The sequence below is a fragment of the Sinohyriopsis cumingii genome, chromosome 13 (genome assembly GCF_028554795.1).
Source record: "Sinohyriopsis cumingii isolate HCF-2022 chromosome 13, ASM2855479v2, whole genome shotgun sequence".
NCBI lineage: Eukaryota > Metazoa > Mollusca > Bivalvia > Unionida > Unionidae > Sinohyriopsis > Sinohyriopsis cumingii.
Window position 1 is genome coordinate 36408953 of NC_142973.1, and position 19969 is coordinate 36428921.

General features: G+C 34.3%; 2 protein-coding genes across 3 annotated transcripts in view; one reads left to right on the forward strand and one right to left on the reverse strand.

The window, feature by feature from the left end:
- LOC149785211 (3 beta-hydroxysteroid dehydrogenase/Delta 5-->4-isomerase type 4-like) overlaps nucleotides 1-5653 on the forward strand; it is a 32461-nt gene extending 26808 nt beyond the window's left edge. The window contains exon 5 of the mRNA XM_089979021.1: nucleotides 112-5653. Within this exon, the coding sequence (XP_089835147.1) occupies nucleotides 112-662 (551 nt within the window). The 3' untranslated portion in view covers nucleotides 663-5653. The remainder of the gene's footprint in view (nucleotides 1-111) is intronic.
- A 6200-nt stretch (nucleotides 5654-11853) lies between these two features.
- The window catches only part of LOC149785212 (EGF-like domain-containing protein 2), a 52231-nt gene continuing 44115 nt past the window's right edge, over nucleotides 11854-19969 (reverse strand). For both annotated transcript variants that reach the window (XM_089979023.1, XM_089979022.1), the window contains exon 12: nucleotides 11854-18181. In XM_089979023.1, coding sequence (XP_089835149.1) covers nucleotides 17961-18181 — 221 coding nt within the window. In that variant the 3' untranslated portion in view covers nucleotides 11854-17960. The remainder of the gene's footprint in view (nucleotides 18182-19969) is intronic.

Sequence of the window (19969 nt, forward strand, 5' to 3'; positions counted from 1 at the left end):
TGCTTTAGAGCTTATTCATGGAGGATGGATGGAAGAATAAACTGACAAACTTGGTAAATAAACATTGCATAAGTATGTGTAAAAAATTTGACCTCTCTTTTTTTTCTGCAGGTGGCGAATTGAGGACTTTGTCTCTTAGACCTACAGTTATGTATGGAGAGCTGGACAAATATTTTGTTACGGAAATTATTCGAGCAGCATGCACTTCAAAATATTTCAGGCCTATCAATAGTGGTTCAGCAGTTCAGCAGTGCACTTATGTTCGAAATGCTGCCTGGTGCTTTCTTTGTGCAGAGAAGGCTCTCAGGGGAGACAACTCTATATCAGGGCAGCCATTCTTTGTTTGTGATGATACACCACTCACCAGCATGTTTGAATTTTCAAAGTCATATCTACAGGTTCATGGCATTGATGTAAATAAGAAGCCACTTCCATTTTGGCCAGTAGTACTTTTATTTTACTTTATCTGGTGTATATTATGGATTATCTCTCCTGTTTTTCAATTTAACATAAGCATTGGCATTTCTGGTATTTTATTTTCAGGAACAACAATGACCTTTTCCTGTGATAAAGCTCAGACATTACTTTTGTATAAGCCAATTTACTCACATGAACAAGCTCAATTTATGTCATTAAAATTCTATGGGACTTTAAAAATCTGAGACCTGTATCAGATTTGGTGAAGTTGTATGAACTTTAGTGACATTGATAATTTATCTATAGTACATGTATTTATAAATGATGAGCGTTTTTAGTGAATACTGAAGAATGTACTCATTACATTTTCAAATATTGGGACTCAAGTTGTGTTTACTTATTTTTAATTATTTCAAGAACTATATTTATAGGTTACTGCATTCGTATGGGAAAATATGAACGAGTTTTTGGATGGAATACTGCACGACCTTGGGAGTGCAGTATATCCTTCCAGCAAAACGAGTTCTTATTTTCCCATACAAATGCAGTAACCTTTTCATTATATGCTCATTTTTTTATTCTAAGGCTTAATTATATAAACAAAATACACTACAATAAACAACTTAAATGAATATATGCCGCATGCCAAACTAAATACACAAGCGCATATTCATCATTACACAAATCAACGTTATTACTGCGCACATAACTCCGCCCAGATAAATTTGAACTTAGTCGTACGCTTGACATAACTTTCGAAAGAAAATGGCATGTCTAGTTAAAATTGAAATTTGTAGTCATATTGTGAATGAATGTGCATTGCACCAACTTTTCCATTTGATCTGGAATGAATAGATTTTGGTATTTTTCTCGATTCTAGGAAATTTCGTGATTATGGACTGGATTTGTATGTGACAATTCCACATGAAATACATCAGATTGAAGAAGCTGGGGAGAAGTGTGTTGACATCTGCAAATGTGTTTCTGTTTTTGTCATTGAATGTTTGAAATCATAATGTGGGAAAAATATGAAGTCTTTCAATTGCAATTATGAAAAAGACGCTATGGAATTTAATGCTTATTTCATTTTGAGTGCAGTAAAGAGGATGTAATTGCACTTATCATCGAAATTACAGTACAATTTCGAAATGAGTAATCCAGATTGAGAACCTATGACATAGCTCATGTAATTTGGATTTGCAGAATTAAGAAAATACATTTTGAGGAAATTCAGGATGTAAAACTGTAAGTATTTTTTATTTTGCCATTCTTATCACCAGCTAAAGAAGAGAGTATATGACTTGTCACTTGTATGTTATTTGTAAGGCCCTTATCTTGCATCTTTTATGTACTGTAGCTAGCCTAAATCCGAAACATTGTATCAACGCGGAATGTGCCAAAGCAGCTGGCATGTGGCAGTCCACGAAACATCTGTTTTAATTAATTCAGAAACAAATTTAAACAACCACAACGTAAAGAGCATCTAACGCGAGTGTACATGATTTGTGTACAAATCAAAAGTGCTGGCGTCTGCGTCCATTGTTTGTTTACAGTAGAAAGTAGTTCCTTTATGCACGTGAATGCTATATGTGTATTGTCGCGCGGGTTCAGTATCGGGTAATATTGCACGATTCTGACAATGTAAAGTTAACAGGAAAAAAAATGAGCATATAATATTGAGCATTACTTACTTCAATAGCTATATTCTTTTGGCATGAGTATTTTTATTGAGTGTTTATTATAATACTATTTTTAGAAATGTTAAGAGTATTATGCAGATTTTCTCTTATTTTTGAGATGATTTTTAGCTTACCTGGCTTTAAGACTATATGAGCATGTGGCTTTTCATCTCATATGCATTGGCCACAGCACATTATCACTCAACAGTTTCTACTTTCAACTTCTTAAAAACCATGACCAATTTCAACCAAGCTTGGCAGAGAGCATCTTGGCATTAAAGGCTTTCAATATTTTATTTACGAATAATGTTCATCCATCATCAGATATAACTGCCACTCCCAAGAAATAGAAAAACATTTTAATTACTTCTTCTTAAAAGCCACTTTTTAGAATTTGACCGAATTTGAGAGAAAACAGTCTGGCATGAAATGTGATTAATTTTATAAAGATGATGCTGATTTGCCATTTATTATGGCCACCATTACTAAAAGTAGAAACACTTTTTAAGGGCTTCTCAAAAACTGTTCAACAGAATTTTACCAATTACTACAGAAAGCATCTAGGCATGAAGGGTTTTATCAGAGATTCTGCTAGGGTTGCTACAGGTACTTTTTACCAGCAAGAAAAGAAAAAGTTGGTACAAAGCCAGATTTTACCAGTACAAATACTAATCAGCTCAGCCAATGTGCATACATGAGAAAGCTTGCCAGTAGCTTCTCGTGGGTCGGTGGTTCTTTCCAGTGTTTTCCTGGGTTGCTCCTCCACCATTTATACTTTCTGCCATGTATAGCCTATCTTGTGCTGAAAAAGGACATTAAACCCTACAACAACAACAACAACAACTAATCAGCCAATATTGTCAATGCATGGTTTATCATTTGCATGAATTCTTGAAAATTATGTTGAAAGAAAATTAATGAATGCATTTCTGACATTTGCCTTTGATAATAGACATCACAAACCTTGAAATGACTTCAATAAATCTTCAGAACTGGATTAGATTTTACAGTGTTCTGGCAGGAAGGCCTTTCTGTCTTCAGCAGATGATGCAGATCTGCCATCATATATGGCTGCTGTCACCGAAAGCATCAAAAACCATTTTTTATGGCTTCACAAAATCTGCTCAACAGAATTTGACCATATTTGACACATCCTGTCATGAAAGCTTTTCAGAATTATAAAAATAATGATGACCCACAATTAAATATATTGCCATTACTAAATATAAAACAAAACCTTTGAACTGCTTTTTTAAAACAGAACTGAATCATATTAGACTGAAAGCATCCAGGCATAAAAGACTCTAAAATTTTTTTACAAATTTTGCTGATTTATCACCATATATAGCTGCTGTTACATAAAGTAAAAAGAGGTCCTTAGCAAATTCTTCAAAACAACTAAACAGAATTTGATGAAATTTTGACAGAAAGCACGATAGCTTGAGGGCCTTTCCAATAATGAATTCTAACTTGCTGTCACATATGGGCAGTGTTACTAAAACTAGAGAAATATTTAAATAACTTTATTTTAAAAACTGCTAGACAGAATTTTTAATGCTGACAACAGGCATCCTGGCATAAAGTCTTTCAGTATGGTTCAGATGATGCTCATTTGCCATCAAATATGGATGCAGGTGCCAAAAATAGAAAAATATTGAAATAATATGTTTACAATCCTTGATAGTCTTGTGCTTTGATTGCTTATGTTAATAAATTTATTTTATTTCACGTCACTGTGTAGCCTTTTTTTCTATGTTGTGACTGGAAATACATGTACATAATGACTGGTAACTTGCTTTAAAGCTGTGTATGGGATTAGAGCGGAACAAATATGATGATTAAGCATACCAATACTGTAAATGATGAGCATTCCATAACTGTGGATCAAATACATTTTATCTTCATTTGTTCTTGGTTGAATAGAAATATAATTCTTCGAATTCAGGCAGTGTTATTGTTCTCATCAGAGGCACATTTAGGGGACATATTTTTTGGGACCACGGTTAATCTGTTTGCATAAAACTGACACATCGTGAGACTAAATAATCAATTAACATTTAAAATTGGAAAACATTTTCTTCTTCTTTGAAAAATAGACTTGGTTCTTATTTTTATTTATCCTGTTATATCACAGTATTTAATATATCTTTTTCATTTAATATGTATTTTTAATTCTATGTCCAAAATGGGTAACATTGTTGCACTATGAAAATGGAGTGAAATTATCAAGATTTTAAAATGTATTATCATACGTGAATTATATGGCAGAACTATGTTTTTCCTCTCATTCCAAGTTGAAAATCGGAGTGCACATTATACACACAAAAATTTCCTGTATATCAGCAGATATGTACCATGCTGGATTTTTTTTCTTTTAAAATTCAAGTTTCCTAAAAGGTAAAGTCTGACCAAAAACTCAAAATTAAAAACCTGTGTAACTGCAAGTGCCCAGAATTGGACTTGCATATATCTGCTGCTGCATCCAAAGTCAATCCTGTGTGGACCGCTCCCGTGGCCTAGTGGTTAGAGCATCTGCCTTGGATGCAGGAGATCGTGGGTTCGATCTCAGGTCGAGTCATACCAAAGACTTACAAAAATGAGGTTAAGCGTTAGGACTGGTCGGCCTGGTGTCATTATAATGTGACTGGGTGGGACATCATGCTACATGTTTGTGACATGATGCCCCAGTGCTAGACATCACTATAAACTGTCACATGACTGAAAAATTATTAAAGCTATGTTAAAAATCCAAATCACACTCAATCATGTCTGTAGAGTTGTTCTGGTTATATTCCAACATGAAATACATGTATCAGAAAAGGTTTTGTTTGGGATAGGCAATATTGAAATAAAGTGGTTGTTTACTTTGGCACATACCCAGTCTTATGGCATGCACCTCCACCACCATCACTAACATACGGATTCTCAGTCTTTACTGTTTAATTTAACGAAAATTGGCTTTATCATTCATAGCCTAAGTAAGTACGTTGTATCCATTTTTTCATTACAGTTTCTCAATTTTTCTTTTACTTAGCATTCATGTTTTCAACAAAGTTTTTCGTTTCTAAGACAGGGTTTAAACTAGCCAGTAACGGTGAGACTTTGGGAACATGAAATTCAAAATATTCAGTTTAACATTTTGTAATTGGTTTCTACAAGTTACATGTGCCATATAAATGTCCTGCCATAAATATATTTTATCACACTGAGAATTCTCCAAGTTATCAAATACACATCACTGAGCAGTGCAAAGTTCTTAACACTGTGATAAATAGAATATCACACTCTTGTTAATCAGATATGACATGTAGTAACTTATTGACTAATACAGTGTAGCTCACGGCTAAAAAGACTGTGATATAAAGTGATGGGAATCATGATTTTGATAATCCACTTAACCAACTGATAATCTATTATAATCAGTTACTAACAGCAAATTTTTATTTTTGTTTGTTGTTTAATTATATCTTTACTCAAGAGTTCAAAATGTTAGTAAATGTACAGGAGTATTCTCTTTTAATGATGTGTACTTTAACCTGATAAAAATATTACATTTGTTTCTATTGTGTTGTGTTATTTTTGCTCATTAACTTTATTCAATGAAAGCAACATTTGATGGCCGATAGTCTTATGTAACTGAAATACTGTTGCAATCCCCCAAACCCTTTCATTCATATGTGATGTGTCTAGAATTCAATACTGTTGCAATCCCCCAAAATCCATTCATTTATATGTGATGTGTCCAGAATTCAATACTGTTGCAGTCCCCCAAATCCTTTTATTTATATGTGATGTGTCTATAATTTAAAGTATGGAAGGACATGGATTTCTTGTTTGTCATTATTTACAAATACTGCAAAGCATTTTACATTTAAACCACAACAAATAATGAAAATGTGTTTAAATTTATTAACTCAACAATTCAACAGCTTAATCATGTAATCAAAACTTTATGTTCCTAATTATGAAAATTTGCACCTATGAAATATGGTGTGGTTTTATACTTGTAAGTTGTGAAGGGAATGACTAATTTAGATCAATTTTAGTGTATTTGAAGCCTTATTTAGCTTGCCATTTACAGAGTTTTACTAACCTTTGTGTTTTGTATGCAACTAAAAGAAGTAGTCTCCCTTTGCACACCACTGATTATGGAGTTTCACAGTTGATTATTTTATTGGTTTGCTCAAACAACTGATGATCGATTATTATTGATAATCAAAACAACACTAGTAATATATAATGCTAATAAACTCCTTTCATAATTTTTTTATTTGATGAATACTCGTATAAGATCCACAATTCACATTATCAAGTAAATAATAACTGCCTGCCTGAAAAAAAAGTAAAAATGCCTATTAGTCAGTGTAAAACAAGAGACCCACATTGGCCTGAGATCCCTCACCTGCCTGAAAAAAAAGTAAAAATGCCTATTAGTTAGTGTAAAACAAGAGACCCACATTGGCCTGAGATCCCTCACCTGCCTGAAAAAAAGTAAAAATGCCTATTAGTCAGTGTAAAACAAGAGACCCACATTGGCCTGAGATCCCTCACCTGCCTGAAAAAAAAGTAAAAATGCCTATTAGTCAGTGTAAAACAAGAGACCCACATTGGCCTGAGATCCCTCACCTGGCTCATATCTGCCCAAGAACCAAATGCAAAAAGTAGTTGGCCAAGAAATCTAAGCCAGAAGGATACTTTCTGTATAAATTTATTCCGATGCTGTTGATTGCATATGTTATGAAAATTTTTATTTCTTTAATAAGGCTAGTACCAGTAAACATTTCCTTGAAACAGGCCATGCAGTGGATATAATGTTTCACAAGGAATTAATGTGACGCATAGGAAGCTATAGTGCCTTCTTCCTTCCATCAGATAGACCTGGAAAAAACTTTTCTTTTAGATATACAAGATTTTCACTCCTAACTTAAAAGAAGAAAATTAGGTTCAAAAAGTGTGTATTATACACAGCTAAATATGGTAGTGGGGCTAGTTTCACCATGACGGGCTGAAAACTAGTCTTAAACCAATGCAAGAGAGAATGAGATGCAGTGTGTACCATTCTGTAAATGATATGGTAGTTAATCAAATAATATTGTCTGATGTCATGATCACTTTAAATTAAGTAACTGAAAAGCCATGAATATAGATGTGCATATAAGCCAATATGGATGGTGTTATAGTGTCACTTTTACACATGAAGAAAGTTTCCTTTCAAGAATAATTGTTTTTCTTACTATGTGTTCAAATGTGCCTCACTAAAATATTTCAAAATTTCATTATTTTCTGTAAAGCATTCAGCCTCACATGTATACATAGCATGTTACTCTGTCATTGGCTGAAACTGGCGCTCTTCAAAGAAAAGGAAACTTTTTTATGAGTCACATGATGTGTCACCTAAAGTATCCTATCCTATATAAACAAGCCACCTTCACAAGGTATCTCATAGTTTAAAGTGAAGTGTTTTGTTGTCTATATAAGACATGGAAGGAAAAAAACCACTGTAGTAAAACCTCAACTTGCAACAAAGAATGGGTGGGTGTATACATGCTCAACCTCGGGCTTTACTCCAATAATGCCTCTCATCCTTCACAAATGCTTGGATGAGGGGTTCATTATTTTACGTAAAGCTTTGGCCTCACATGTAGGTATATCATCTTTAAAGATTGACAACAAAACATCTGCTAAAACATTAATAGGAAAAAGGAAACAAGTGTTAACCTGTAAATCATAATCAAACAAAAAATATGTTATTAATAACTGCTTTAGCAAAACCCTTGCTATTAGTCTCAATGTCCCTTAGATAAAATTTGTGAAAAGTCTTTAAACTATGTCCATTGTGCTGTTTTTAAGATATTGTGCAAGGAACAGCCTTGTCTGAAAACAGCTGATGCTGCAGCAGTTCTCTAAGAATGAGCTTTGAATTTAGACGTATCAATTCCTGATTGTTCCAAAACCATTTTTAACCACCTTGCAATAGTACTAGATGTCACAGCTCAATAGGAGCAATAGGATACCAGAACTTGAGTAGATGTCTGAAGATTTTTAGTCCTGTCAAGATAATGCAACAAAGTATGCATAGCACAAAGCTTCTCATCCTTATAATGTAGTAGTTCCAACTGGAAATTCTTACCTTGTCTTTAAGTTTTCAACAAATCCAAAATATTGAATACTATTTTATCTGCCATACAAGTCATGTTATATAAATTCAAAGATTTATGAGTTTGTGCTCTCGGAGCTGTAGATAAAGCAATAAGAGCAATCAACTTCATTGTTTAATAACCTTAATTAAATATATAGCTTCCAAAGGAAAAAGGGAACACAACTATTTTAAGGCTAGGTTTACATCCCATGTGTCAACATATCATGGTTTTGGTGGTCTTTTGTTAAACAGTCATTTCAAGTATCTATTATCGCTCTGGTGGCCTAGTGGTTAGAACGTCCGCCTCGGAAGTGGGAGGTTGTGGGTTTGATCCCCAAAATGGTACTAACAGCTGCCTCGCTTGGCGCTCAGCAGTAAGAGGATAGTGTTAGGACTGGTCAGCCTGGTGTCAGGATAATGTGACTGGGTGGGACATCATGCTACATGTCTGCGGCATGATGCCCCAGTGCTAGACATCACTATAAACTGTCACACTGCAGACATCTTAGCGACATGACTGAAAAATTGTTAAAGCTACGTTAAAAATCCAAAATACACACACACAAGTATCTATTAATCAAGAATGGGTTGAGGTACCATGCATTATCAAATATCCTCAAAGTAGTAAGTAACACTGCCTTGTCAGTATTGAAAACACTATAAGACTTACCTTCAGTTACCAAAGAATCTGAGTATGAAATAACTGTTACCTCAGAGACACAAAAGGGATTAATTTCCCTGATCTTACATCAGAAATTTCATTTTTTCCAAGCCAAATTATATTGTTTAGTTGTTCCTGGTCTCCATGAACTGTTAATGATGCCCACAGCTGTTGTTGGAAGTGCTTGGTTTTGGAGCATTCTCCTGATACAGTCACTGTGATTAAAGATAGGGTCTTCCCTAAAGAATGAGTTCAACCATTGTGTGGAAGAGTCAGTATATTTTTGTGCCTTGGAGGTCTAATTGGAAGAGAAATTAAGTATGACAAGAGTAAAGAAAACCAGGATTGTGATGTCCAATGTGGAACAATTAAGAGTGCTTTACTCACATTATCAGCAATAATTTTATTCAATATTTTCCCAACAAGATTAAAAGGGGGAAAAATATAGGGGATTAAATCATGCCAGGAGAAAGAAAAAGCATCAATTTTAAAAGCACCTGGTTCTGGAAATGGCGAGGTGAACTTTAATTGACAGTTTAATGTAGATGCAAAAAAATCTATGTCTGGGACAAAAGTCTGTGCACGCAATTTTCGAAAAATTTCTTTCTTTAACATCCATTCAGTGGAGTCAGAAAAGTTCCTTGACAGATAATCTGCCTGTATATTATGTTTGCCAGCAATATGGACTGCAGATATGAATATTTCCCTTTCCATGCACCATTCCTAAATCTGTCTGGCTAGCTGATCCAATTGAATCGATGCTATGTCAACCATATTATTAATATAGGAGATAGCACATATGTTGTCAGACTGAATCTCAATAATGACATTTCTGTTATGTGAATGAAAAGCATGTAAGGCATAAGAAATCGCTAACAACTCTCGGTAATTTATGGAAAAAATGGTCTCACTCTTGTCCCATCTACAAGAGATTGATCTATTTGAATCAAGTGTATAAGCTCCCCACCCACCCTGAGAGTGATGCATCAGTTTGAATAGTAAAAGCAATCTTGTCTTGTCTGATAGATTTCCCATTCCTGTCTGCCACATTTAGATACCACCATTTTAGTTCCTGGACTCTTTGTGGAGATAACTGTACTGTACTATAAAAATAATTGTTTTCACTAAGGCCTTTTATTTTATCATTGGTTCCAAAATACCTGTAGTGCATAGGGGCTTCCAGGATTGTATAAAAGGCATTAATAAGCATACCAATAAATGATGCCAACACTCGTACTCTAACATACTTTCTATCAATGAGCTTCTTGGCACAAACATGGATCTTTTCCACTTGTTCCTCAGTAAGAAAAACCTTAAACTGTACAGAGTCTAACAAAAAACCAAAAAAGGTAATTCGTTGAGATGGAATAAGCACTGATCTTTCCAGATTGATAGTGAAACCAAGAGATTTTAATGTCACAATCATAGCCCACGTGCTTTGCAAGCAAATGTGACTACCACCATCCAAATTCAACGAGTCATCAATATAATAGGAACACCTAATGCACTGATGCCTGAACCAAGCATAGATGGGTTTTAGGATCTGAAAATGTTGACCATTCCAAATAAACTTTAGAAACTTATGATAATCTATATGTTTTGGAATACTAAAAAAAGCATCTTTTAGATCAATAGAAGTAAAGAAATCATTTTTGTGGATCTAAAATAATTTGAAATGTTTCTTGCTTAAAATGTTCATAATGAACAAATTTATTCAACTGTTTCAGGCTAAGAACTGGCCAATAAAAATGTTCAAAAGAAATTGATTACTTTCACATGTGGATGGAACTAGAGCTCCTTTGTGTAGAAGTTCAGTGCTTTCATTGGATATAATGGTTCTCTGCTCATTCAAAAAGGGAATTTCTTTGGGGGAAAAGGACTGGAAAGATATGGAATCAAACTCTTATTTTGTACACCGAAACTGTTTGCAAAATCCATGGGTCACAAGTAAAATTAGTCCATATAGCAGCACAGTGTTTAAGTTTTCCCACAGAACTTACCTCTATAGATTTTAATTTGTGGGCTTGTTTGGGGGACCAGTATTGGCAGGTCTCCTTCCTCTGTTGGAATTTGGGTATTGATACCTGTATGTAGTTTGAGCACTATAAGGTTGAGATTGAAATCTTGCCCTCTGAAATCTGGATCTTGTATGGCTCCACCGCCTCTAGCACCATGGTCTCTATTAAACCCTCGGTGAATATGGGCAAACTTTTCTTTCGCAATTGCAAACCCAGTGTCACATCTTTTAACTTCCTTGGCCACATCACCCCCAAAAAGCATGGACATTATGGGGTATGCATATTACAAAGATTGGAATATTTTGTTTTCAAATGTGGTAAAATCATATACCTCCTTCTTAGGGAGACATGATATTGCACCGACCCATAAGTGTAATAGTATCTGAAATTAGGATCTTTGCTTTTTCATTAGTGGCAATCTGAGGCTTTAGTAATTCTACTAATTGGACAATTGGCATAATGCCTGCAGCAACAAGATTTTGTATATCCCTAAAGGCTTTGTCGTAAGAGTGAACTTGTTTGCTAAGGTCATTCCAAATTTCTTGACTGATCAGTTTCCTGGGATCTTGTACTTCTGTACAATTTCATCTGTTGCACATAAAGAAGTGCATGCAGTACTAGTCAGCTCTGCTAAGGATTTAGGTATTGGCTCTCCTTTTTGAGGAGTTTTCAGTTTGGGTAATGCCACATGTTATCAGCATTGCTAGAGGAAATACAGTTGTAATCAGGTTGCATTTTGCAGTAAGAACATACACTTAGAATTTTTCTAGGATGATTGTGAATGGAGCCTGGGACCGTAATTTTTTGAAAACTAAATAGATTAGGCTATTTACATTGGGATTGAAACCTTTATGTGGAATTTGATGGTCTACATACCACTACCACCCCATCTACCACACCACCCCCCCCCCCAGCAAAAAAAGAAAACAAAACAATTCCTGGCACTCTAAATCCGGTTTTTTATTAATTCAGCATATTTTTGCAATACATACAGTTTTTGTTAATTATAGATCAATATTAAATAAGATGTGTAATATACTATGTTTTTTTTCCAAATACAGTATGACACCGCAATAGCATGTTAGTTGGGGTCCATATAACCTGAACATGCTATAGACCAAACTGTGTTATAACCAACCAAGTCATTTAGCTGGAAAAATGATGCATATACCTGGAGAAAAAAAGTGGTGGGGGTAGGGTGGGGGTAATAAAAACGGATACAAAAATACATGCTTTTGATTAAATGAAGAAAAACTAGTATAAATATCCTGGTATATTGACAACTTACAGTTGTGTAGTACAGTGCATAATCCATTAAGTACTGAACATGTATATAAAAAGAATCCATGAATTCCAGTTTAGGTAACATGTTATAAAATTTAACAGTCACATCCTGTTAGAAAACAAAAGTAACACATGTATATAAAAAAAACAAAAGTCCTCGTTTGATCACTAATCATTTCACTATGGTTTTGTCGCCAGTAACACACATGGCTATTGTTGTTTGCATGCTATATGTACATTACGTAAATTGGCCATGGTCAGCTGGAGACGGCTATCATCTTGCTGAGGCTACCCAGTGGATGAGACTATTCATAGGGAAATGAAAACCTGAACAAATTAAAAAGTTTAATCAGCATCTTTATGAGATAACCCATCTTCAATTAACTTGATGGCCAGATATCTATGGTTTCATAAACTTGGAAATTTAATTTGTATTTATGCCACTGTTGGTAGCGATTGTAAGCATAAACTTTTTTTCCTGCAAGAAGGAAACTTTGCAGTACAATAAATGTGTTCCAGTCAGTTTGGAAAATGCAACAATCAGTCAAATTCCATTGCTTTTATTTAAGTTTGGTACTGACTTCTTTTGATGAAAGGTTCTTTGTTTTTATTGAAGATTGTAGTTGGCTTTCTTTGATGAAGGATGCACGTGTTATTGAAGTTACCACTATAGGACAGCTTTGGAGGACCAAACAAATGCCTGTTTCTTATTGCAGCGGCAACATAAAAAAATACGAGACTGAATTTTTTCTCTCGTTTGCTTAGTGTTTTTGCAGAAAGATCAGTGCTTCAAAGGTAATCAGTTTTATTTGAAGTTTCAGCAAAACTATTTTTTATCGGTACATTTGGTTGATTTTAGCAGTTACTGTTCCTGCCTTCAAATGCTGGTCAAGTGTAACTAGTTCCAGTAGCATGACTATTGGACAGACCAACAAGTAGATCTCCACTTTTTTTATTTTTGGTATTTTTTCTGTTGATATTTCTGGTAGTTTGTTCTGACATGGATTACGACAGAAAATATGAGTGTTCTGAAGGATTTAATTATATGAGTGAAAAGAAGAGGGATTTTACTTCCCTTCCACATTCAAAAGTCAGTCTAAATAAACATATTAACTAGTAGCGAGCAACCAACAGTTCGATGCTATTTCATCCGAAAGATCCATTATAAAATAGTGCCAGATATGTCAAAGAAACAAAATAAAAAAGCAGAGATCTCGAAGCATATAGTACTCAGGCCAGATGCACTGTTAATGTGAACATAGAATTTGTTTATGTAACAATAGATAGATTCCAGTGCATTTATATCAAGTTTGCAGCTTCCATCATTGTATCTCAGAATTGCTCTACTTTTAAACCTGAAATTGTTTATACAATTTTAAACAGCCAACAATGTCAAAAAAAACTCAAAACCTTGCCGGATGGTATATTTTGTCACCAATAAGGAAAATATATCACAATTTGTGACATTGGCAAAGCCCAGCACAATTTCTGAATAAACTTTTTTCTTGTTATTTTTCATACTTTTAAGAAGAAAAAACTATATTCTCATGTATGAAAAAAATAAATGTATATGAAATTTCAGGAGTCACGGCATGATCATCATATCTTAGAATTAATACATGATATCCTCCCTAAAAAGATAGTCAACATTTTACAGTTTTCTTACTTTTATTAAAAAGAAAAAATTTCATGGCCAATATGTATATGAAATTTTGGGAGCCATGCCACAATCATATTATATCCGAATTCTTGTTATAACAGAGTGTGCTATAGTGAGGTCACACTCTAACTCCAACAGAAAGCTGAGTTACTATGTCTATTAAAGTATAAACAGAATAACATCACATGTAAGATGTACTGATTGTTTACACATCTGTAATTATGCTTTTTGGTTATTCAGCAAATCACGTTATTCATGCCTATACTTCATTCTTTAGTATTGTCAGATAGTTATACCTTTAAAAAAAAAGTACTTCGCCAAATTAAAAATGATAGCTACAATCCTTGACCACCCAAGAGCAACACTTTCACTAGTTTTTACCCCCTATATCAATGAAAACTGTTGCTAATGACAATTTAAAACCAGTCATACCAATAGTGCCTTTCAGGAAAATACCCACAATAACTTGTAAAGATTGAACTATTTTGTACTGGAATTTCTACTGCATAAGCCATCATCTGCTAAAAGTAGCTCTTCTACTTGAAATTGACATTTATCTACTTGCTCAAAATAAGAGAGTTATCCTGTTGTCATGGTTTATAGTAATAATCATTTATATATGGGGAAGTATCACTTGAGAAAAACTGGAAGGATGTACTTATACAACCATGTTGAAATACAGTTTATAACATTTTAACTGATTATACTAAAATTACAGCAAATACAACTCTAACGATACAAAATAATATATAACTTTTAGAAAACTAGAGTCAGTTTTATTCCCTTTACTTTAAAAGAAAATGTTTTCAGTTTTTTAGCTCACTTTGTTTAGGAGAAAAGCATATTGGATTTTGTTTTGTTCTTGTTCATTATTAAAGGCAGAAAATCCCAAACATAAATCTAGGATAAAGTGACTATTAAGAATATAGTAAAGACTATAAAATAATACGTCATAATACGATAACAAAACATTACAAACATTTTAATATAGAAATACCATGTTAAGAGTTTAGTGTCTACTAAGTCTTGTTGGGCAATGAGGTTAAAGGCATGCATTAGAAATGCACAAACAGTATCATATATAAAATAGTTTATATTCATCAGAATTGTTTTTTTGGGGCTTTTATATTGTTTCAATATTTTCTTCAGCTTTTTATTACAAAATATTCAATTTAATCACTCTCGTGTATTATTTCACTAATTTATATAACTTGTTTTGGTTTGGTTCTTAATGGCACAGAAACAAAAGTAGGTTATTTAGTGCCAAGGTAACTTATAGTAAAATGCATTGTACAAGGACACACCATGGTAGCTAACCCAGGCTGGGTATACAATTTGTACAATTGAAATTCATCAATCATGTTTCTAAAATTATTGTGCTGAAGACTTGCTGAAAATTATGAGTAATACATTTACCTCTAATTATTCACATACAAATAAAGTACAAAATTATTACAGAAAAAATATAGTAAATTCATGGTTCTGTACCGTGTTTGATAATATGTACAGCACTCTCTCACTATAATGCCCTTGATTATAAAGTGGGCATGGTCATGGACCCAATTTCATTAGGTCATAGTACAGTTATGCTATCATTTGCTTCATTTTTTAAACAATTTCACTATCTGGTGGTATATTCTTGGCTCCCAGTGAAAGTGTTATAATGAGGGTGTATTGTATAATAATAATAATAATGACCTTATTTAAAGAGGGTCACACAATTAGCTAAGAACTAATCTACCTTGAGGCCCTCATACAAAGTAATTTATTTATTTTAGCTGCATCTCTGAAGCCACTGGATATATTGGGTTTAGAAGAAGGGAATAGAGTGAGCATTTCTAATCTCAACTGGAATACTATTCCAGAACAAAGTTCCAGAGTATTACATTGACTAATTATTAGTGTTATAATGAGGGTCTATTGTTTGACATTGACTAATTATTATTGTTATAATGAGGGTGTATTGTATGACATTGATTATTTATTAGTGTCATAATGAGTGTATTGTATGAATTGACTAATTATTATTGCTATAATGAGGGTGTATTTTATGATTGACTAATTATTTGTGTTATAATGAGGGTGTATCATATGACATTGACTAATGACTAGTGTTATAATGAGGGTGTATCATATGACATTGACTTCTTATTAGTGTTATAATGATGGTGTATTGTATGACACTGACTAATTATTAGTGTTTTAATGAGGGTATAGTGCATGACACTAATTATTAAAACAATACAAGAAACCAGCGTTCCAGTTCTAACCTAAAATGATTGTCATGTATAATTTGTAATGCAGAGATTTTTCTGTTTAACGCCTTGTACAACCACATACACTGAAACCTGCCTACAAAGGAACTCACTGGCTCAAAGAAGCTGTTGTTAATGAGTAGATACTCATCATTTTTGTTATCCAACACTATACCAGTGAATCAGTGCTCCCTCACTATAAAGAACCTCTATATAAGTATACTCCCATATAACAATATGGTAATAGATCCAGTGATATGTCTATATTTTATTTATGAAATTTCTTCTTTCAATTTAGTTTTTGACTGATTATAGCTAATTTTTATATGATATCACCCAAAATGGGGGCACCAGGTGGCTGAGAGGTCTAAGAGGCACATTTTTACAGATCACTGACATCTCAACTCTGTCCTTTTGGGTTCTAGTCACAGGCTTGGCCAGCATGGGTATGTGAAAAAACTTGGTGGTTCTTCACAGGGTTTCCCAAGTTCTTCCTCCACCAAATATACTAACTGCCATGTTTAGCCTGTCCTGTGCTAAAAAAATGGTGTTAAATCCATTAAACTGCTGTAGCATGCAAAACGTGCATTGTCATAATCTGGTGTTGTATAAGATACACTGTGTGACATATGATATTACAGTTTTGTCTATAATTTTCTGTATCTCTCCCTAAAGGTGCCTCTTTCATAATTTACTGTATCTCATTATATCATCTGTGTGACATATGATATTACAGTTTTGTCTATAATTTTCTGTATCTCTCCCTAAAAGTGCCTCTTTCATAATTTACTGTATCTCATTATATCATAGTTTGACCAATAATTTACTGTATATCTCCTTAAAGGTGCCTCTTGTGTAATGACTACACTTTTATGGCTCGTGTGAAAAGTGCTTTACATAGGAATCATGTTTATACATGTCATCAAATAATGCTTTACTGTCAGTGGTCTCTATAAAGATGTCTGCTATAAAGACAAGACAGCTACAGCAGATTTGACTACATCAATATTTTATTTTATATTTATATACCTACTGTGTATGTTTTTAAAAAAAATATGTAATCACTTCAGCAGATTTGACTGCATGAATATTGTATGTGATCTTTAAATACATGTGTTTGCAGTATTGTGGTATTTTTGTTTTTGTTAGTTTTAATTACACTTGTAGCACATTACTGACTATATCATGCAGAGGAAATGAGAACTAAGAGCCATTCCCAAAGACACACCTGGGCAGGTAATATTGTAGTGATAACAGCTGCAGGTTTGACTGCATGACATATTTCATTTATACTGGTATACAGGTGTCTCCATCAGTAAACTTTATGGAACTCGAAATCTTGTTAAAAATATTTTGATGAATTAGAAGGCTGCATTAGCCTGTTTTGAGTAAGATTTTTCAGTTTGGAATAACATTTATTAAACTGTTGAATAAAGTCTTATTAGGACTCTTGTGTATATAGAGACCTTTATATATTTGTTGGCTGCAGAGATGACCACTGTTAGTAAAGAAATAATATATGTGACTTTTTATATAAAAAGATGTGATCATTTTAAACGTTCAATGTATACACATTTACTGCTCAAAAAGTTAACCCTATTCTGAGTAGTTAATAAACCCTACAAGTTTACTTTCTTCTAGTGTGAAATATTGGTATACTCTGTGTGTGTGTGCGTGTGTGTGTGTGCGTGTGTGTGTTACAACACATACTGATAATAATGTTTGCCGTATATATTACAAACATTTGGGAGGCATATGACCATTTACATATATCATGATATCCGAACATTAGCATTTATTGCCAAACAAACACATGCCTTGGCTTGTTTTGAACAGTATGTTAAGGATTAATGGAACATGGTAAAGTAAGAATGCTTGTGTTCAAAGTTCTCAATTTTCTGCTGAAGATGTACAATTTTCTTCCCTCTTTTGCCCATGATGCATGTGGTGAAGATGCAGGATGCACACAGAATACAGATTAGTGCCAGCATACTGGATAACACTGCAATCATCTCACCCATCTGCATGCAGTCTATTAACGTATGTGTAATTTTGCTAGAAACATCACCTGCAAAAGGAAATAAATCCATTTATTTTTTAATTCTGCCTTCTTTGATCCAAAAATGGACTTCCCAAAAACAAGATTAGACACACAGACGTCTAGAAATTCAAGCATAGATCAACTCAGCTATTCATTGAGTGGTTTTGGATATCCTCAACTACTACACTCATCTTTTCCTTTGGAATCTCCAAACAATTTCATGCAAGTAACTCATGTTCTTAATACAGTTCATCTATATCTCAAGTGCCACAGATGATTTTGGGTTGGTAACTGCACAAACTGTGGTAGGAAAGAAAGAGACCATAGTGCCATGAGGAATCAAACCCATGATTTCTCACACCAAAATTAGGCACTTATACCTTGGGATCAGATGGCCTGAGATGCTCTCTAATTGCATGGCTACACATTCAGTTTCATTCTGAAACACAGTTCCGAGCTGTTTATACAGGTCTTGACAACTAACTTGGAATATTTGAGATGGTTGAGATCGACAGTGTACTTTGAATACTGTTGATTGGACAATAGATGCTGAATACTCTTGATTGGACAATAGACATTGAATACTCTTGAATGGACAATAGATGCTGAATACTCTTGAATGAACAATAGACGTTGAATACTCTTGGTGGCTTGGATGAATAGTTAACTGATATTCTTGACTGAATGAATGGACAAATAACTTTGATCGCTTGGATAGACAACTAACTTGGAATATTCCTGACAGTTTAAATAGTGGCTATAGGTGGTCAGTTTCATTTTTTTCCTTCATTTCTCCCATCACCTAGCTGGTTGTAGGGGTGCCGCTGATGACTTTGCGACAATCTCTCTTGATTTTGCCCTGTTCTTCACTGCACTTTGGAACTTTGCACAGTCCATTCCTGTCCAGTCTTTGATGTTATCTTCCCATCTCTTCTGTCTGCTGTGTTTTCTCTTTCCTCTCACTGTACCCTGTAGGATTGTCTTTGACAGGCCATACCATCTTAGCTTGCATCTCTTTACAGTGGTGAGCAGATTTTCATATGGTCCAATTGCACCTTGGATTCTAATGCACACCTCCTCATTAGAGACATGATCTAAGTATGAGATTTTCAGGATCCTTTGATAACATCAAATTTGCCTATTGATGCCTCAAATGCTAGTGCCATGCTTGGATCTTCAAGTTTTTCAAGTTCAAACCTGATCCTAATCTCTCTTGGTTTCTTGGTCTTACTCAGACAAAGTTTGGTATTCATCATTGGCATGTCATGGTCACTTCCAGTGTCAACTCCTGAGAAGCTACTTGTTCTGGCAATGTTAACACTAGACCGGAAGTAGTTCCCCACCAAGATGTAGTCAACTTGGTTGTGGTGTTTTCTCTCAGGACTGTGCCAAGTCCATCTTCTAGATAGTTTGTGGGGGCCAATGGTGTTTGTTAGCACTAGATTACTGTCGGTGGCGAAGTCAATAAGTTTGAGTCCTCTCTTATTGGTCTGTTCATTACAGTATGGACTGCAGACTTCTCGGCAGTCTGCCTGTGCGTCTTCTCCCTCGGCGTTCCAATCTCCTTGAATAACTGAAATATCTTTTTGGGGTGTCTAGTCAATGAGAGATTGAAGCAGGTCGTAGAACGCATCCACTTCCTGGTCATCCTGGTTAGAATGTTGGGGCTTAAACTTATATGATGGAAGATACCCTTATTATGAATCTATGGTCTTAAACTAAGTAATAGAAAAGTTTGAGAACCAAGAGTTTTTTTAAATAAAATTTAACAATTAATTTATTTCCCTAGACTACAGTGTGGAAAATGTAACAAGA